Genomic DNA, 19,794 nt, shown 5'->3' with positions numbered 1-19,794 from the left:
GTTCCTCTCCAAAGAAAATGCAGGCCAGTGACTGTTGTCAATTGTTCTTTCAATGCTATTAAAATATATTTTAAAATTCCCACAGATCTTTAGTTTCTTTTTTGGTGTAGTATCATCTTGTAAATAATTTTTCAACGAAAAGAACGAAATCGAACAGAGCTGCAGTCACATAAAGTACCAGAGGGTGGCACAATGGTTAGCAATGCTGTCTCACAGCACCAGGGATCCGGATTTGATTCCTGGCTTGGGTCACTGTCTGTGTGGGGTTTGCACATTTTTCCCATGTCTGCATGGGTTTCCTCCACAGTCCAAAGATGTGGAGGTTAGGTTGATTGGTTATGCTAAATTGCCCCTTAGTGTCAAGAGGATAGCAGGGTAAATAAGTCAACTTATGGGGATAGGGTCTGGGTGGGATTGTGGTTGGTGCAGACTCGATGGACCAAATGGCCTCCTTCTGCACTGAGGGATTCTATGATTCATAGGATCCCATTGGAAATGACAATTTTACAGTTGCAGCAGTATGTTGTGGAGATATTTGCAACTGAATTTTCCACTTCTGTATGTTTGTTGCAAGTATTATTGTTAGAAAAAAAATCACAAGCTGTGTGCAAAATTTCCTCATAGTACTTTCAGTATGTCAGGACTGTTGAAGTGGAACATTGTCACTCACAATTACAATGTGGGCTTGTTCTAATAGTCATTTTGTACTCACTGCCAACAAGGCAGTTTCCAGAGTCAGATCTAGATGAATTTGAACACCTCACACAGAGAAAATGTGTTAATATGCTGCAGGATTAACAAGTTGTGGTGAAAGGCAGAAAAGCACAATAATGATCGACCATATAGAAACTATGTCGAATTCATTTGCATGATGGAAATTTACGCAGAACCAAATTCAATCAAAGAAGGAGCAACTTGTAATATTTAACCTACTGCTGCTTTCAATGATTTTCCAGACTCAGAATAATGGACACGCACCAACTTTCTGAAATTGACTGGATAATTGAATGGATGTGACAGGGAAGTATAGCTCCATGAAATTCTGTCCCCATTTTCCATAGCAAGGTGGCACAGTGGTTAGCACTGCTGCCTCACAGCACCAGGGACCCAGGTTGGGTTCCTGGCTTGGGTCACTGTCTGGGCGGAGTCTGCACATTCTGTGTCTGCGTGAGTTTCCTCCGCAGGTATGGGGAGAACATGTAAACTCCATCCAGTCACAGTCACCTAAAGCCGGAATTGAACTGGGATGCCTGGTGCTGCAAGGTAGCTATGCTAACCACTGGTCTGCCCCCCAATGTGGCTAATGTTGTACTGGCAGCAGCCACCACCTCTTGGTGTCAGTAGCTCTCAACAGGAGGGTCGTCTGCCCCCAGGGTCCTTGAATGACACTTAATATGGTAGACTTTCCTTAAAAGAGGCGACGTAAGGCTTTCACTTTCTCTTCAGCCAATGGGCAAGGATCCTGTTGCCGCTATTAAGTACCACCCATTAGTTTTGCTTTTCTCTCCACAGATGCTACCTGACTCGCTGAGTATTTCCAGACTTTTGGGTTTTCATATGATCATATTTGTTTTCAAATCCCCCATGCCCTTGGCCAAGCAAATGTCAGATAAGAATAGAACCAGATGGACTGACCAGCATTGCTCTCAGCTCCAAATGAAGTATCCCTTGCCCAGCTAACCTTGCAAAGTCCTGCTCACTGACATCTGGGGAAGAGCTGTCCATTGACTAGTAAAACATCAGTCTGACATAGTCATACTCAGTGAATCACACAATAAAATCCAATGTCCCAGACTTCTCCATCACTGTAGAAGATGCTAGCCAGCAGTGATACAGTCAAGAGGAACGGGTTCTGTGATCCTCAACATGGACTCTGGACACCAAGAAGTCTCATGGCACCAGGTCAAACATGGGGTAAGAAACTTTCTTAAACAAAAGGCAAAATACTGCAGATGCTGGAATCTGAAATAAAAACAGAAAATGCTGGAATATCTCAGCAGATCTGATAGCACCTGTGCAGAGAGAATAGAGCCAACATTTCCAGTCTGGTTAACCCTTCATCAGAGCTCTTCCTTGCTGATTACTACCTACTATCATCTCTCAGCTAAAAACTTTTCCAACACACTCCAAGCTGGTCTCCCATATTCTACATTTAATGTCGTCCAAAATTCTGCTGCCTGTGATTTAACTTGCAGCAAGACCCTTCCCCTATCACCCCTGTGCTTGCTGCCCTACACTGGCCCTTGATCAAGCAAAGTCTTGACTATAAAATTCTCATCGTTGTTTTCAAATCCCTCCATCGCTTTGCCCCTCATCTCTGTAATCTTCTCCAGCCCCACAATGTTCCAAGATATCTGTGCTCCTCTAAATCTGGTTTCTGCTGCATCCTCAATTTCAATTGCTCCAATAGTGGTGGCTGTACCTTCTGTTGCCTAGACCTCAAGCTCTGGAATATCCCTCCAACACATCTCCAACTTACTCTCCTTCTTTATGACAGTCCATTAAATCTACCTCTGATTAAGCTCCAGGTCATATATCCCAATGAGGCTGTCATATTTTGTTTTATAATATTCCCGTGAAGCTCATTGGGATGTTTCATTACATTAAATGTGTTAAATAAATAGAAGCTGCTGTCGAATCAGTGTTCCTCCTTGTTGAATACTGCTTGGAAGATGGACTGAAGCTAACAAGGGCAAGGTATGTACTCCAGGGATTGCAATATCGAATAAAGTCAATGTCAATTGTAATTAGAATAAAAACATCAGCAAATACTTTGAAAGAAACCAGAATCAGCAGATCAAATAAAAAAAGACTAAGTCCATTCTGTGTGGAATTACTCATTGTTTTCTGTCATTGAACGACACAAAATAGACTTAAAATCTTACCATTCGAGATCAGTCAGGGGTGGTAAGAACATAAGAAATAGGAGCAGGAGTAGGCCATCTGGCCCTTCGAGCCTGCCCCGCCATTCAATAAGATCATGGCTGATCTGTCATGGCTCAGTTCCACTTTCCGGCCCTCTCCCCATAACCCTTAATCTCCTCTCTTATCAAAAACCCATCAACCCGCTTCTTGAAAATATTTAGCGAGGCAGCCTCCACCACTTCAACGGGTAGAAAATTCCAGAGATTCACCACCCTTTGCGTGAAGAAGTTCCTCCTCAACTCCGTTCTAAAACGCCCCCCCTTTATCTTGAGGCTGTGCCCCCTAGTCCTACTGTCTTTTTTGAGCGGGAAGAGTCTCTCCACCTCTATCCTATCCATCCCATTCATCATCTTATACGTCTCAATGAGATTTCCCCTCATTCTTCTAAACTCCAACGAGTACAAGCCTAGTTTATTCAGCCTCTCCTCATAGCTCAACCCCCTCAACTCCGGTATCAGCCTAGTAAACCTCCTCTGCACTCCCTCCAAGGCCAAAATATCTTTGCGCAGGTGCGGCGCCCAAAACTGCACACAGTACTCCAGCTGCGGCCTCACCAATGCCCTATGCAGCTGCAGCAAGACCTCCCTACTTTTATATTCAATCCCCTTCGCTATGAAGGCCAGCATCCCATTCGCCTTCCTGACCACCTGCTGCACCTGCAAGCTGGGTTTTTGCGACTCATGCACAAGGACCCCGAGGTCCCTCTGCATCATCGCCTGCTGCAGTTTTTCGCCACGTAAGTAATAGTCCTTCCTACTATTCTTCCTACCAAAGTGGACCACCTCACACTAGCCAACATTAAATTCCATTTGCCATTTCCTGGCCCATTCACCCAGCCTATCTAGATCCTTCTGCAGACTCTCCACACCCTCCGCACAATTTGCCGTTCCCCCAATCTTGGTGTCATCCGCAAATTTCGACACCCTACACTCGGTTCCCTCCTCCAGATCATCTATATAAATGGTAAAAAGCTGAGGCCCCAGCACCGACCCCTGGGGCACTCCACTAGTCACCATCCGCCAATCTGAATAGCACCCGTTGACCCCCACTCTCTGCCTCCTATTTGACAACCAATCCTCTGTCCACGCTAACACCTTACCCCCAACTCCAAGTCCCCTGACCTTCTGCAATAACCTCTTATGAGGTACTTTGTCAAACGCTTTAATTCAGTTACTTTGTAACTGAATTAAAAGATGCAATTGCGGCTGTGCAAACTTGCACTCACATCCTCAGTCAAGTAAAGGGAGTGGCAGTCTTTAGAGCCACATCTTTTACTTCAGATTTGGAACTTATACAGATATATCACAGATATATTTCAGTATGTTTGGCTTTAAAAGGTAAATACAAATGTCAGGATTTCTTTCTCGAATTGGTTATCCAATGCTGATGACTAGAATGTCATCTTTTGGATTATACATACCACCTTGAACAGCAATGTCTTTTCCTCCCCCTTCTATACTGTTACCTCTGGAGTCCCTTTCCTTGGTCCATGTATTTTTAATTGACGATTTCATTCAGAAGGTTCCACTCATCCAAAGCCCGTATCATTTAACTTGCACTAAATCCTGTTCATCCATGAATTCCTGTGCTCAATGACCTACGTTGGCTCCCTGTTGATTTTAAAATGTCATTCAGCTTTTCAAATCCCTCTGTGGTCTCACTCCTTCTTACCTCTGCAACTCTGCGGGTTCTAGATCCCTCTGAGATATCTGGCCTTCATTTCATCGTTTGAGGTGCCTTCAACTGCAGAGTCCCTAGACTCTGGAACTCCATTCCTAAACCTCTCTCAGAATCACAGAGGTTTACAGCATGGAAATAGGCCCTTCAGCCCAACTTGTCCATGCTGCCCTTTTTTTTTTTAAAAACCCCTAAGCCAGCAGTCTCAAAACTCCGATCCGGATGCGGCCCGGATGTGGCCCATGGGTCATAGTTTGGAGACCCCTGCCCTAAGCTAATCCCAATTGACTGCATTTGGCCCATATCCCTCTATAACCATCGTACCCATGTAACCGTCTACTCTCTAAAACATACCTCTTTGATCAAACCTTTGGCAATCTTCTCCAATACTTCCCTGTGTGTTTCAGTATCAAATGTTGTTTGATACCACTCCTATGAAGCACTTTGTGATGTGCTAAATAAATGCACGCCGTTGCTAAATATACTCAGAACATTTTTGACTTAATTAGTCCCCTCATTGGAGGATACAATGCTAATTAATAAGTGACAATGGATTCAAAATATCTGAGATTCTCCATTAGTGAAACGCTTACTTAACTGTGACACACATTGTGGTCAAATGATCTTGGAATTAAGAAATATGAAACAAATAGCTTCTGGTTGCTGAACAAGCAAGATTTTATTTACAAAATATCCAAATGTACACACTAACTTCACACAGCAACAAACAATTTCTAAAAAACTAGTTTGAAAATGTGCACTGTAGTACATTAAAAATATTAGAAAATTAGACAAGGTTTGTATTATAGCATAAGTTTTCTATAGTCATTTTTTTTTGCAGCTTGATGGAAGAATGTGGAATCTGTATCTCTCGCCTCTGTGGCCGCAGGGTTGTAACTGAACTGGAATGACAAGTGAAGAAATCACACCAAAACTAGCTCAGTGGCCTTGCCGCAATGAAATCCGGCAAATTTGATTTCATCATTGGCTAATCCCACTTGACGTTTTTAATGTTCATGTAGCATAACTGTTAGATGCAAAGGTATTATAAATTTAAAATAATGTATCAATAGAAGCCAATTTAAAATTCAGAATTGCATGTCTAATTGCATGACTGTAACAATGGGAAAGTTGTTTTACCTACATTACGATTCCTATGCAGATACAATATCATACAGTGTTCAAAATAAAGACTAGCAGCTAGCAAAGTTACTGGTAACTAATATTCTATATTTTGTTTTGCTAATGAGCTAAAAGCATAAAAAGTAATTTTGCGAGAAAATTAAATAAGAATTTACATTTAAGTAAAATAATAAATTAAGAGATTTAGAAGAAAAATAACTTATCTTGTATGCCTTTATATTTGCAAATATAAATTGCAAGTCACCAGAAAATTCTACTAGTTGTCCAAACAATTTCAAACACTGATCTCACACATTTATTAATTAAATCTCGTTCACACAGTTATATCATGTTTGCTACATCAAAATCACTTTTATAAAATAATGAAGTGGAAGTTTTCTCTCTGTGCTCAGTAAGGTGGAGGATGTAATATCGAAGGAGAATTTAATGGCTTTCTTTCTAACCCAATGGCAGTACAACTGATGTTACATTTTTCCTTCTGTCATTCTATTGCAAACCAAAATCCAACTTTTCAATTAAAATTTGGATATTAAATGCTTAAGGACATAAATAGAATTTTGGCTTCTACTATCCAAGTGCATACTTCGTGTTTATGGAGATTGATGGAAACGGCCAAGTATTATTTAACCTCTTCCTAAAATGTACTGCCCTAAAACACTGTAAAAAAAAATCTTTCCGAGATTTGTAGCAACTGGAGTTTCCATTCTGTTCGTTTTCCACCCAGGCCTATCCAAAGTCGAGCTCTTTGTCACATTTTTTGTTAGCCCCTCTTCATGTTGATGTGCTGAAAGTGACTGACCTCAGCTGATTAGCGGCTAACTATAACCGTCAAAGGATGGACCTTCGCTTCCTTTCAGTCATTTCTATCTGTACCTCTGAGATAAAGTGGAGTGAAAATGTCTGAAATTAAAGCAAATCACACTCAATGGTTTTTGTCATGTGTTTTAGCTGCGCTTCCAGTTACTACCCTGTACAAATAGCTCGACAAGTGTGTTGCTTTAAAAAGGTATTAATTCAGCACACAAGCTTCAGTTTTTTTTGGTTCAGCCAGTTGCTAAAGTGAAGGATCTACCTTTATGATTTATCTGACTCATGTTTATCTAAGTAACCATTTGTGCTCCCTCTTGAACATATGAGAATCGTATTATTTCAAGACAGTTTGGAGGTATGCACAGATCACTACACAGCATGGGTTACAAGGAATGGCTCAGGATGATATCACACATTTACAAAATGTAAAATAAACGTACAAGGAAATACAAAATAGAGTCATGTTTTCAGAGCTCGAGTTTAATTTCATGAGGTACTCTTGTCAGCCTGTTTTTGTCTGATTAGTGGTGAAGAGTTGGGATCCAAACTATGTAAATGCAGAATATGAAATTTCCAGCATCGTGATTGAGCATGCAAAATATAAAACACAGGACAGGAGTAAGCCATTCATCCCTTCGAGCCTGTTCAGCCAATTAGATCATGCATCGTAACCCCATTTATCCACTTAGTAATTTTAAAGAGTATGAAATCAACCTGTGCAATGAATGTACCAAGTCTCAATAAAGCAACTGCCCACATCATAATTACTTTCTGCTACATTTAGAATAGAGCTTGAGACGTGTTAACTCTCCTGGATTTTCTATGAATGACAAGGACTTAAGGTGAATCTCAACTTCACACTAACTTCACAGAAACGTTTTTCTGCACTCTGGTGGTTATAAACAGTTACTGCGTTTGGGGCAGGTTAAAGGTAGTTTCCAGAGTGAAGGACTCCCAAGAATGTATGCTGCATTTATACTTATAATGCTGAGGAGAGTGATGAATCACAGCTCAATAGCAAGGCTGTGAAGTGGGAAGAAATTCACATGCTTAAAAAAAAGGAGCATAATATAGCAAACATAAAGCAATGCCTTATCCAGATATGTTAGACTTGATAGGTCCTATCAGATAGGACACAGGCAATAAAAAACAGTGGATTACAATTGAAGGAGATATTGGCTTATGAAATTGAAGGTACATATCAAAGGTACATATTAACAGTGACTCATTCATTCCACAAAGAGGCAGAATGTCATCAAGAAGTCTTTAAAGAATGCAGGGATTTTACTAGTACAAGACCAAATTTAACAAAGAATGGACATGACCATTTATTTCTGATGTCCCTGAAATCCCATGATGTTTGGTTCAATGTTTGTGCATAGGCATTAAAAACTGTTCGTCAGGAAGCTGCTAATTCATGTTCAGTTGCAAGCTGAAGCAGCTGTTATCCAACCAGATGTTCCTCTGTCGATAATACAAAGCTGTAATATACTCAAACTATCTGAAACTGTTACAAAAATTGTTTTATTACCTCCTTCTTCTGAATCCATGTGAAAAGAACCTAACTTATAAATTTACAATCAGTAAATAGAAAATTTAAGAGAACTGGAAGTTACCAATGTTCCTTTTGCCCTAACTCATCAACTGCTCACTCATCAAATCAACATTTACTCTTCACGAATAGCAACAGGACATGTAGATAACTGAAACGGCGAGCGTCAGCGCGCACCGTGAAAGGGCGAGCGTCAGCGCGCACCGTGAAAGGGCGAGCGTCAGCGCGCACCGTGAAAGGGCGAGCGTCAGCGCGCACCGTGAAAGGGCGAGCGTCAGCGCGCACCGTGAAAGGGCGAGCGTCAGCGCGCACCGTGAAAGGGCGAGCGTCAGCGCGCACCGTGAAAGGGCGAGCGTCAGCGCGCACCGTGAAAGGGCGAGCGTCAGCGCGCACCGTGAAAGGGCGAGCGTCAGCGCGCACCGTGAAAGGGCGAGCGTCAGCGCGCACCGTGAAAGGGCGAGCGTCAGCGCGCACCGTGAAAGGGCGAGCGTCAGCGCGCACCGTGAAACGGCGAGCGTCAGCGCGCACCGTGAAACGGCGAGCGTCAGCGCGCACTGAAAAAACTACAAGCGTCAGCGCGCACTGATAAAACTACAAGCGTCAACGCGCACTGAAAAACTACAAGCGTCAACGTGCACTGAAAAACTACAAGCGTCAACGTGCACTGAAAAACTACAACCAATGTGCACTGTAAAACATGCATCAATGTGTGCTGTGGAACTACAACATTGATGGGCACTGTAAAACTACAAGCAATGACTCCTGTAAAATTACAAGCATCAATATGCACTGTAAAGTTATTAATAGTAATGACCACTGTAAAACGACAAGCATCAATGTGCAGTATGCAACGACAAGCATCAATGTGCAGTATGCAACGACAAGCATCAATGTGCAGTACGCAACGACAAGCATCAATGTGCAGTACGCAACGACAAGCATCAATGTGCAGTACGCAACGACAAGCATCAATGTGCAGTACGCAACGACAAGCATCAATGTGCAGTACGCAACGACAAGCATCAATGTGCAGTACGCAACGACAAGCATCAATGTGCAGTACGCAACGACAAGCATCAATGTGCAGTATGCAACGACAAGCATCAATGTGCAGTATGCAACGACAAGCATCAATGTGCAGTATGCAACGACAAGCATCAATGTGCAGTATGCAACGACAAGCATCAATGTGCAGTATGCAACGACAAGCAATGTGCACTGTAAAACTACAAGCATCAATGTGCACTGTGAAACTACAAGCATCAATGTGCACTGTGAAACTACAAGCATCAATGTGCACTGTAAAACTACAAGCATCAATGTGCACTGTAAAACTACAAGCAATGTGCGCTGTACAACTACAAGCATCAATGTGTGCTGTAAAACTACAAGCATCAATGTGCACTGTAAAACTACAAGCAATGTGCACTGTAAAACTACAAGCAATGTGCGCTGTACAACTACAAGCATCAATGTGTGCTGTAAAACTACAAGCAATGTGCGCTGTAAAACTACAAGCATCAATGTGCACTGTAAAACTACAAGCATCAATGTGCGCTGTAAAACTACAAGCAATGTGCACTGTAAAACTACAAGCATCAACGTGCACTGTAAAACTACAAGCATCAACGTGCACTGTAAAACTACAAGCATCAACGTGCACTGTAAAACTACAAGCATCAACGTGCACTGTAAAACTACAAGCATCAACGTGCACTGTAAAACTACAAGCATCAACGTGCACTGTAAAACTACAAGCATCAACGTGCACTGTAAAACTACAAGCATCAACGTGCACTGTAAAACTACAAGCATCAACGTGCACTGTAAAACTACAAGCATCAACGTGCAGCTGTAAAACTACAAGCATCAACGTGCAGCTGTAAAACTACAAGCATCAACGTGCAGCTGTAAAACTACAAGCAATGTGCAGCTGTAAAACTACAAGCAATGTACAGTATGAAACTACAAGCATTGTTGTGCACTGTAAAACACAAGCATTAATGATGCACAGTAAAACTACAAGCATTAATGTGCACTGTAAAACTACAAGCAATGTGCACTATAAAACTACAAGCAATGTGCACTATAAAACTACAAGCAATGTGCACTATAAAACTACAAGCATTAATGTGTACTGTAAAACTAAAAGCATCATGCCGCACTGTAAAACTACAACCATTAATGATGCACTGCAAAACTACAAGCATCACTGTGCACTGTAAAACTACAAGTATTAATGTATATTCTAAAGCTACAAGCATTAACGTGCACTGTAAAAGTGCAAGCATCAATCTACACTGTAAAATTACAAATATCAATGTGCAGTGTTAAACCTTAAACATCAATGTGCACTACAAAACTACATATATTAATATGAACTGTAAAGCTACCAGCAGTAATGTGCACTGTAAAGCTACAAGCATCAATGTGCAGTGTAAAACGACAAGCAATGTGCATCTGTAAAACTACAAGCATCAATGTGCATCTGTAAAACTACAAGCATCAATGTGCATCTGTAAAACTACAGGTATTAATGACCATTATAAAGCTACAAACATTAATGTGCTGTGTAAAACTACATGCATAAATGTCCACTGTAAAACTACAGGCATCAACGTGCACTGATAAAACTTTTGACATGAAAATGGAACCTTGTTCACTTGCAATTGATGGGCTCAATACTAGAGAATTAATGAATAGAAATTAATTGTGAATTTTCACTTCTGATGGAAGACTCAATGTGATCAACTCGGCTTTTGGACACTTGCAATTCTGTAGCATTACCAGCTGGTCCCTCAGTCAGGAAAATGGTTAAAATCGTTCATCAGGACAGCACAGGCTGGGATAATATCTCTGTAAATTTTAATAGCAAAACTCAATCTTGATGAGGCTAACAAAATAACCAGCTGTTTTCTTTTGGCTGTTCATATTACAATGAAGTTGGTGATATGTGTTCTGGTGCAATGGATTTTGATGTTGAAGCTGTTTGTGATGGTATATAATACTAGTTGAACAATTCAACCAAGAGTAAGCAGGGATAAAACAAAAAATGTTGGATAAACTCAGCAGATCTGGCAACACCTGTGGAGAGAAACTGACTTAACCATAACCTTTCAAATCTAAATGATCCTTCTATAGAAGAGTAAGCAGGGGCTTTGGAAGAATAAGAACATTTCAGACAGACTTATGTGCAGATGTATCAAACGTGTACACATTGCTGGCTCACTCTGGAAACTGCAGTGACCATAATTTTGCAGATAATCTCAAAAGCTAATCCCTCAGTGACAATGATGGCAATACAAATTCCTTTTCCAACAGTCCAAGATGCAATGACTGATGAGAGCCTAGTGATCTATCAAGCAGTGTTACTACAGTTTATGAATATGAGCAAGTTGATGTAGCTGGGGAAGCCATTAATCTTAGGCAGAATGCTGTCTAGCTTAGGCTGATAAGTGGCAAGTAACATTCAGGCCATAAAAATGATGCAATGACCATATCCGACAATTGAGAAACTAACCAGCTCCCCTAAATATTCAATGGGATTGTCATTGCTGAATCCCCAACCATCAACATCCAAGGAGAGGTTACCATTGACCAGAAACTGAACTGGACCAGCCATACAAATACTGCAGCTACAAAAACAGATCAGAGGATAGGAATTCTGCAGCGAGTAACTCATCCTGATTCCCCAAACTCTGCCCACCATCTACATGGCACAAGTCAGGAGTGTGATAGCATACTCTCCACCTTCCTCAGTGAGTGCACCTTCAACAATGCTCAAGAAGCTCAATACCCTCCAGGAAGAGGAAGCCTGCTTGAGTGAGGCCTCATCCATCGCCTTAAGCATTCACTGCCTCCAGCACTGGTGCACAGTGGCAGGATCATTTATCATCTACAAGATGCACTGCAGTAACTTACTAAGCCTCCTGTGACAGGCAACCTGCAATCTCTCACACCTAGGACAAGAACAGCAGGCGCAAGAAACACCGTACCGGCAAGTTCCACTACAGACATACCATCCTGACTTGGAAATGTATCATTGTGCTTTCACCGTTGCTGGGTCAAAATCCTAGAACTCTCTTTCTAACAGCATTGTCACTGTACTTACACCACATGGACTCAAGAAGGCAGCTCACCACCAACTTCTCAAGGGCTATTTCAGATGGGCGACAAATCTTTCCAGTGATGCCCACACCCCATGAGATTTTTTTTAATCCTCAGGTGGACATGATGCCATGCATGATTTCTTAAGGAACCTCTACTGCTGGGTCCTAAATGCCATGGCAGTAACCACAAGCACGAGATGGCCAATAAATTAAAAAAAATTACAGTTTTATCTTAGAAGAAAAGCCTTTTTTTGCACCTGCAAGTGCTTAAGAACTAAGACAGTTTGCCACCCAGGATTCCATTAGGCTGTGCCCCATGTCACCACTGCAGCCTACATGAAGAGGGAATGATCAAAATGTTATGAATCTGCTACATATATTACTAGAAGCATAAATTCTCAACCGCTGGGAATTGACTTGAAAAGTATTCTATTAGAAATCACTAATGACAGACAAAAGAGACTAGAATAGATAGAAAGGCAACTTTCAAAGCCAGAAGAAATAAAAGTTCTCAATGTTCAGCTTGCAGTATGAACAAATAATTCCATAACATAAATGATCAAATGGTAAAGAATTTGCACATTCCAGTGAGTTGATGTAGTGAAAGCTATGCTTCTGAATCTAATCAAATGTTGTCCATGCAGATATCACATCGAAGATGATGGAAGCACAGATATTGCTGTTAACAAGATGCTTATGATTAAGCTGAGAAATGCAACATCAGCAGTGCATATAGTGTCTGGTTGAATTATTAATTGATCTGCCTGTAATGAGCAAGCTATTACACATGCTATCAAAGATTTTTACACTAGGTAAGCTGGACATGATGAAAATGGCGATAGTCATTTCAGATAGTGCCTCTGTCGTGCTAGGGAAAAACAATGGTGTTGCCACACACTCAAGCATACATGCCACATTTAATAGAACAACATTGCGTGCCTCATCTGAGGTTAATTGGAACCAAGTACAGTGATGTGGGAACTAGAGAAACCTCTGAAGATCAGGTATAGTCTTCTGCAGTGCTTCATCTGAAGAGGAAATTTGAAAAGCAAATATCACAGGAATTGAGACTGCTGCATGAAGTATGGCCACTATCTAGACATTGTGCTTTTGGTGTTTTGATGCACAATTCTGAGATGCTTCTTAGATATTTTGGGCACAAAATCACAGAAAGTAATGATTTAATAGCAAATTACTGCCCAAAGAAGCCCTCTGACACTGACTACCATAGCACTAACTGCATTAAATGTCTTACAGCAGAAATGACCAATTACTTTCAGAAGAGCTCGTTAACAAGTTAGCAAGGACCATAATCCTCAAGGTGAGAGAACAGTATCTCAGTGGAATAGTTCCCTGGAGTAACAATGTGAAAAATCTAATTGCATTAAGCAAAGAGATGAACTACTTACCAGCGAATCTAAGTTTCATATCCCTATTGCGTGGCTGTCTGATTAAAGCTTTCCAGAAAAGGAACTAAACGAACAGGCTTTTGATTTTGCTTCACTTTGATCATGGCAAATCAGTTACAAAATGGTATGAAAACCTTTAGCAAGCTAGCTGACAAATACAGAAAAAGTTAGTCGAGTGAACTCATCTGTTCAAAATAGCAAGGACAGAGAGTTCACTGTATTGTTTCATAATGATTACACATACAAAATTGCAGAGAATGACGAAGCAAAATTGGTGACAAATTTCCAGGAAATGGTGACTTTCAGTCTACAAAAATGCAGAAAAAGACTTTGTAGGTTCACAATTGGTGGGTATATGTGCAGCCTTTCAAGCTTCTAATACCGATTGTGGGTGAGGCACCAGGCTTATGAATAATATCAAAACTAAGCCATGAAAGGGAGTGAAAGAAAATTGCCTCGGCATGCTAATGAAGGTCAAATTTTATACTCTTCATGGTGAAGAAGTAAACCTTGACATAGCTTATAATCACTGGAAGAGTAAACGCAGAAGAGGAAAGATTTGAGGCTAGAGACAAGCATCTGCCCCATCTATCCTGGAAACACTGGCTTGCGCTCTCACTCCAGTGACAGTGATTAATGGTCCCCTAGATCAAGAAAATAAATTCTTACTTCCATATGTCAAAACAAAAGAATGATTATTTAATTTTATGTGCCACAACAAAAGGGAATGTATATACATATATATTTTGCATACTTAAGACGAGATAAAAAAAAATTTCCCTTGTCGAGAGATATAATCTTTAATTTGAATCATAAAGAAAGTAGAATTTATTTTATTTCATGCATCAATACCAATCATAAAATACTGTTTCCCATGTCAAGAAAATAGTTTAGTTGGAAGTCTCAGAGGAACAATTTTGCTGTGTTACATTTATTTTTAGTTGATTTTAAATAAACATCTTAAATACTGCAACTTGTTTATTATTACTTCTTTTAAATATTCTTTCTTTCATAGCTATGGAAATTTTTAAAAAATATAAATTAAATACTTTTGCTTTGTTTCTACCGGTGATACATTTCTGCACATTACTTGGTATTGTTTTCATTTCGCATGCGGATAATAAAAATTCAGAGGGAACGGTTGAATACCGATGAGGGGATATTTGCAACATCTCCCAGTTTGCCATTCATTGTTGCATAGGAGAAGTGAGCAGAATTTCAAGACAGGTGATTACATTCATTCTTCTATTGCCAGAGAGTAGCAGGCAAAGTAAGCTTTGTGAGAATTGCAGGCTTTGCCATGGTATAGGGTGCCATTCACTGCACACATGTGGTGGCTGAGAAGCTTACATGTCAATTCTGAGATGGACTGTAACTGAAAGTACACACCTTCAATGCTCAGCTGGTGTGTATCCGTATGCAACATATCATCCGGGTCAATCCCTGGTATCCTGATGCAGTCATGATGTCTTCATTCTGCAGCAGTCCACTCTGCCCATTTGTATGTGAGCTATCACAACCAAAGGGTGGAAAGACAAGAGTTATCCATTGTCGACATGGCTCAGGATTTCAATGCACAACCCAAGCACGTAGGAGCCCCATGCATACAATAAAGCCACAATGCTGGATGAAATATCATACAGCATACCATTGTTGTGCTGAAACAATGAGTTGGGATTTTCCCCACGGGCTTTGGGACCCTGATGTTAAGACCACTTGGGGGCAACAGCCTGCACATACTGGAAAAGAACCGATGACACATTCTTCTTGGAGTAGTCTCCTAAATGGCCACACCTCCGTGCTTGCCATCATATTAGGGACAGTGGGTGCAGTCCTAATCTGCCTGATGCCTGTTGGTTAGATATGGTTTTGATTATGTGCCACCTAGTCCTGCAGGAGAGAAGGAAGTGCGTCAGTGAGTGTTGTGCAATGGTTTTAGGGGCTGTTGTTATTATGGTCGAATAGCTGGAAGGTATGAAAGCTATGAGATTTGGACGTGAAGCTTGCAACAATGCTAAGTGTGGGGGGATGAGGGGAAGCTACGAGACTCCTGACTGATAGAGATTATTGGTAGGTCTGACGGTAGTGTCATGGATTGAGCAGTATGTGAAGTACTGCAGCTGGTGGGATTCTTCAGTGTGATAGCTTTTGAAGGTATCCAAAGGGCAAAGTAATTGCATTTTTTTCGCACAGATCCTTGGGTTTGGTCCCTGGCATTTACCTCCACAGCTATCTGGTCCCACTGCCTTTGCAAAGTTTGTCTGTAGGGTTTTTCAGCCCCACCACCACCCCCCACCACCCCACAGGAAAGATCACATCTCCTCTTCTCAATCATGGTCACCCATGCAGCAACTGAGTGTCTTTGAATCTGCATTCTGCAATATTGTGCCATTATTGAGTGTTCCCCACATAAAAAGCACTTTTCAAATGACTTCCAGTACCTGGTCCAGCCACAGTGCACCTCACCTCAAAGGAGTGTAGGCTGCCTTTAAGTACAGTAGGTTAGTTTTAACTCATGCACGATCTTGCATCCTCTGCTTAGACATGTAGCTATGCAACAGTGCGTGTAGCATTGACTGCACTCTGCAATTATTTAACTTAGCAGGCAGCACGGAGTTGAGTGCAGCCTACATCAGAAGTAACAGGCACAAGGTAACCTGACATTGGAATCCCCGTGTCCATTTTTAGGCACTGCCCAATATTGCCCTGACATCTTCTCATTGATATTGCCAGTCTACAAAATTAAGATCCTTTGGTATTGAGAGGTTCCAGACGTGTTGAAGGTCTTAACAATGTGTGCAGTGCATGCAGCGTTTTTTTGAAGTGTACAACACAGTTGACTTACTCTAAATTTGCTAATCAGCCATACTGTGATATCTAGTAGAACAGCTCATGTAATCATGTATGCATCTTTGGTGTGTGACTTCAAAGAGCCCAAGAGTTTTACACCAAAAATTTTCTCAGAATTGGCAACATGTCTATGAACAGGAGCAATTATCCTTAAATATCACAGCAAGGCTACAATGGACTCCGATAGTCAGTAGACCTGCACCATCCCAAGGCGACCGAATGAAAAGATATGTTATTTATCGTGCATTTTTAATTTATTTGTTCAAGGGATGTAGGTGTTGCCAGCAAGACCAGCAGTTATTACCCAACCTGAATGTATCCAGCACTTACATGATTGCCAGTACCTGGGCAGTCCCATTTTAAAGGGAATTTTATTAGAATACACAGCCTGCATTCTCTCTGTCAGGATGAGCAATTAAAGTATTGGAATGTGCAGATTTCTTCAGAGTAAGATAATTAATGGTAATGATGTGTTACCGCAAAGAATCAGATGAACCTTTTAAGAAATGAACAATTTGTTCGAGCAGAAAAGCTCAAGGTCTAGTTCCTTGCACATCACACGCAAGACAATAAAGATGAGAGTTAAGCGATCAATTTCTGTCTCACCCCACCCCCCAATTATTCACCAGGATTTTCAATGGGATTACATTTGGCAGGCTAAATGCAAAACTGAAAATGCATTAGCCTCTGCAGATAGCTAATATAGCCAGATGCACATGCATGAACATACACATTGGCCCAGCTGGCAAGGAAATGACAGCACTTGCTGTGGATTTCAAAGGAAGCTGCCCACACGATCTATCAATCTACGTGGTATACACCTCACCTTTCCTGATATTACTTACCTTCTGTTGTCAGCCCAAAGATATCTCTGACCTTCAGAAACGGTGATCCCACCAAGCAAGCTATCACACTGAAGAATTCTCATAGACAGCAAACCAGAAAGTAGCAACTATTGACTGATCTTCACTTTTCAATCATTTTACCAACAATTAAATAAAGACTGGGATTTACATATAGGATCAAGATGGAAGCTGAAATATAACCACACTTTAAAAAGTAACTCTTATTTTAAATATTTGAAATTTTTCAAAATGGAATAATTTGACAATCCACAAATACAAGTTTAGTTTTTTGCTGGCCAGAGAGGTTGTTCAGCAATAACTAAGTATGCTATTAAACACCTAGTTACACCTCATTCAACAAGGTATATCATTACCAAGGCTTTTCACAGCAAGACCAATAGCACAAAAGTGGAAGTTCACATCAACTCGAGTGAGTCCTAAAGATTCCTCTCTGTGGTGACTTTAAAGCGTACCTTGTGGCAGACCTGGGAACCATTAACAGTAACTCCTTGATTTTTGTGTTTTATTGTACACATGCTAGTATCAATACTTGCTGCCAGTTTCACAGTTATGACAGTGAATATTGACAGCTTTGCTGTCATTGCAACCGCAAAATCCAAACCACCACATCACCTCTTTGTTGACAATGTATTTCACTAAATTTTCCATCTGCCAACGGTTAAATTCGAGCTCTGATTAGCAACATGATAAATGATACATAGTACTGATGAAAGGTTTCTTACTCAATTCAAGTTTTCTATTCTTTCCTGTACCATTTTTAAAAGTGTGCTTTCATTTCTTTGAAGGCAAAAAACCCTAAACGTCAAAACACAAACTTTAAACCAAACATCCCTCTCACACAAGCTTCACCACAAAAATACAACAATTTGTAATGTAGAAAAATGTAGGAACAAATTTAAAACCAAATAGGTGTAGGCACGCACTAGTGATTTAAAAACAAACTTGTTACAAAATCGGTTACTTGACTGGCTGAGCTACCAGAACTCTACAGAATGCTGGGAAGTATGTATGATCTGTGCCCAAGTGTGAGAAGTTAACTTATATAGAGATTGATAGCACCCTATTGAATACTAAGAAGTGAGCACTATCTATCCCCAGGTGGGAGAAGGTGGTCTGTGCAAAAAAATGACAGTATCTATCAGAATGCTAAGAAATTGGCACTCTCTTTGCACAGGTGAGAAAAATGATCTGTTCAAGAGATGACAGCACCTTACTGAATGCTGGGACAAAGACACTGATTTTGCCCAGATGAGAGAAGGTGACTTGTGCAGAGAATGATAGTACCCTACAGAATGCTGGGAAATTGGCACTCTCTTTGCCCAGGTGAGAGAAGGTGACCTGTGCAAAGGATATCTGCTTCGACCTCTGTGCAGGCAGTTGCTTCATTTCTCTGTGAGTGAAAGTGCTATTGCTGCATGTAACGCCGCATCTTCATCAATATTGTAATCCTGAAATCAAAAATAGAACATTTTAAAAATGCAGATTATTCCAGCCCTGTAAGGTGTAAGCTTTCCTGAATAATAAAATATTTCCAAATCATGTGCTTGCATGCTTAGGTTAACTCTTAGCTGCCTTTATATGTTGGAAATTGTTGCATTTTAAAGCTAGGTACCATAGATCGACTTTCGACACCAGAATTCTGTGTCGTGTTCACAACTCCCAATGTTTGATCTCATCAACGTTAAGTGAAAAATTGAATTATACCAAAATAAAATATTGCAAGAATAAGATCAATAAATGACCATTGCTTCATTTTCAAAACATGGGAGTCCATAGAATCATTTTGTACTGGTGGCATTGTTATGTTTGCATTTACTTTGTTCTGAAGAAAAGTCGCACGTGGTGGGGGGGAAAGTCATGTCAGAATGGATAGTTGGGTGGTAAGGAGTTGTCGAGTCAGAGAACAAAAATAAGCCCTTCAGCCCATTGTATCTGCAACAAACACCAAGCCCTTTCTATTTTAATGCCATTTTCCAGCACTTGGTCTGTAGCCACGTTTGCTATAGCTTCATAAATGTTATTAGGGTTCCTGCCTCCACCACCCTTTTAGGCAGAAGTTCCAGATTTCCACCACCCTCTGGATGAAAGAAAGTTCCCTCAAATCTCCTCTACATCTCCTGCCTATTACCTTGAAGCTAAGGCCCCTGATTACTGACCCCTCTACTAAGGGGAAATAGATCATTCAGCATTTTATGAAGAGAGAAATGAAGTTAACATTTCAGTGAAAGTAACGTTTATTTATTAGTCACAAGTAGACTTACATTAACATGGCAATGAAATTATTGTGAAAAGCCTCTAGTCACCACACACTGGCACCTGTTCAGGTACACTGAGGGAGAATTTAGCATGGCCAATCCATCTAACCTGCACATCTTTCGATGTGGAAGGAATGGAGCACCCGGAAGAAACCCACGCAGACTCCACACAGATAGCGACCAAGCTGGGAACTGAAC

At 40.8% G+C, this 19,794-nt stretch overlaps 1 protein-coding gene across 3 annotated transcripts in view; it reads right to left on the bottom strand.

Annotated features, from left to right (window-relative positions):
• Window positions 1-5,262: 5,262 nt before the first annotated feature.
• The window catches only part of rnf166 (ring finger protein 166), a 66,118-nt gene continuing 51,586 nt past the window's right edge, over window positions 5,263-19,794 (bottom strand). Inside the window, exons 6-7 of one of the 3 annotated variants that reach the window (XM_080186837.1) lie at window positions 15,015-15,135; window positions 5,393-5,504 (exon numbers count right to left, since the gene is read on the bottom strand). In XM_080186837.1, the coding sequence (XP_080042963.1) occupies window positions 15,097-15,135 (39 nt within the window). In that variant the 3' untranslated portion in view covers window positions 5,393-5,504; window positions 15,015-15,096. Of the gene's footprint in view, window positions 5,505-9,556; window positions 13,245-15,014; window positions 18,790-19,794 lie in introns of those variants that run through there. The other 2 variants (XM_080186836.1, XM_080186834.1) reach the window with 2 other exon arrangements.

This window comes from Carcharhinus amblyrhynchos, chromosome 4 (genome assembly GCF_965287045.1).
Source record: "Carcharhinus amblyrhynchos chromosome 4, sCarAmb.v2.hapA, whole genome shotgun sequence".
NCBI lineage: Eukaryota > Metazoa > Chordata > Chondrichthyes > Carcharhiniformes > Carcharhinidae > Carcharhinus > Carcharhinus amblyrhynchos.
Note: the sequence above shows the minus strand (reverse complement) of the source record. Positions and strands in the feature narration are given on the sequence as shown.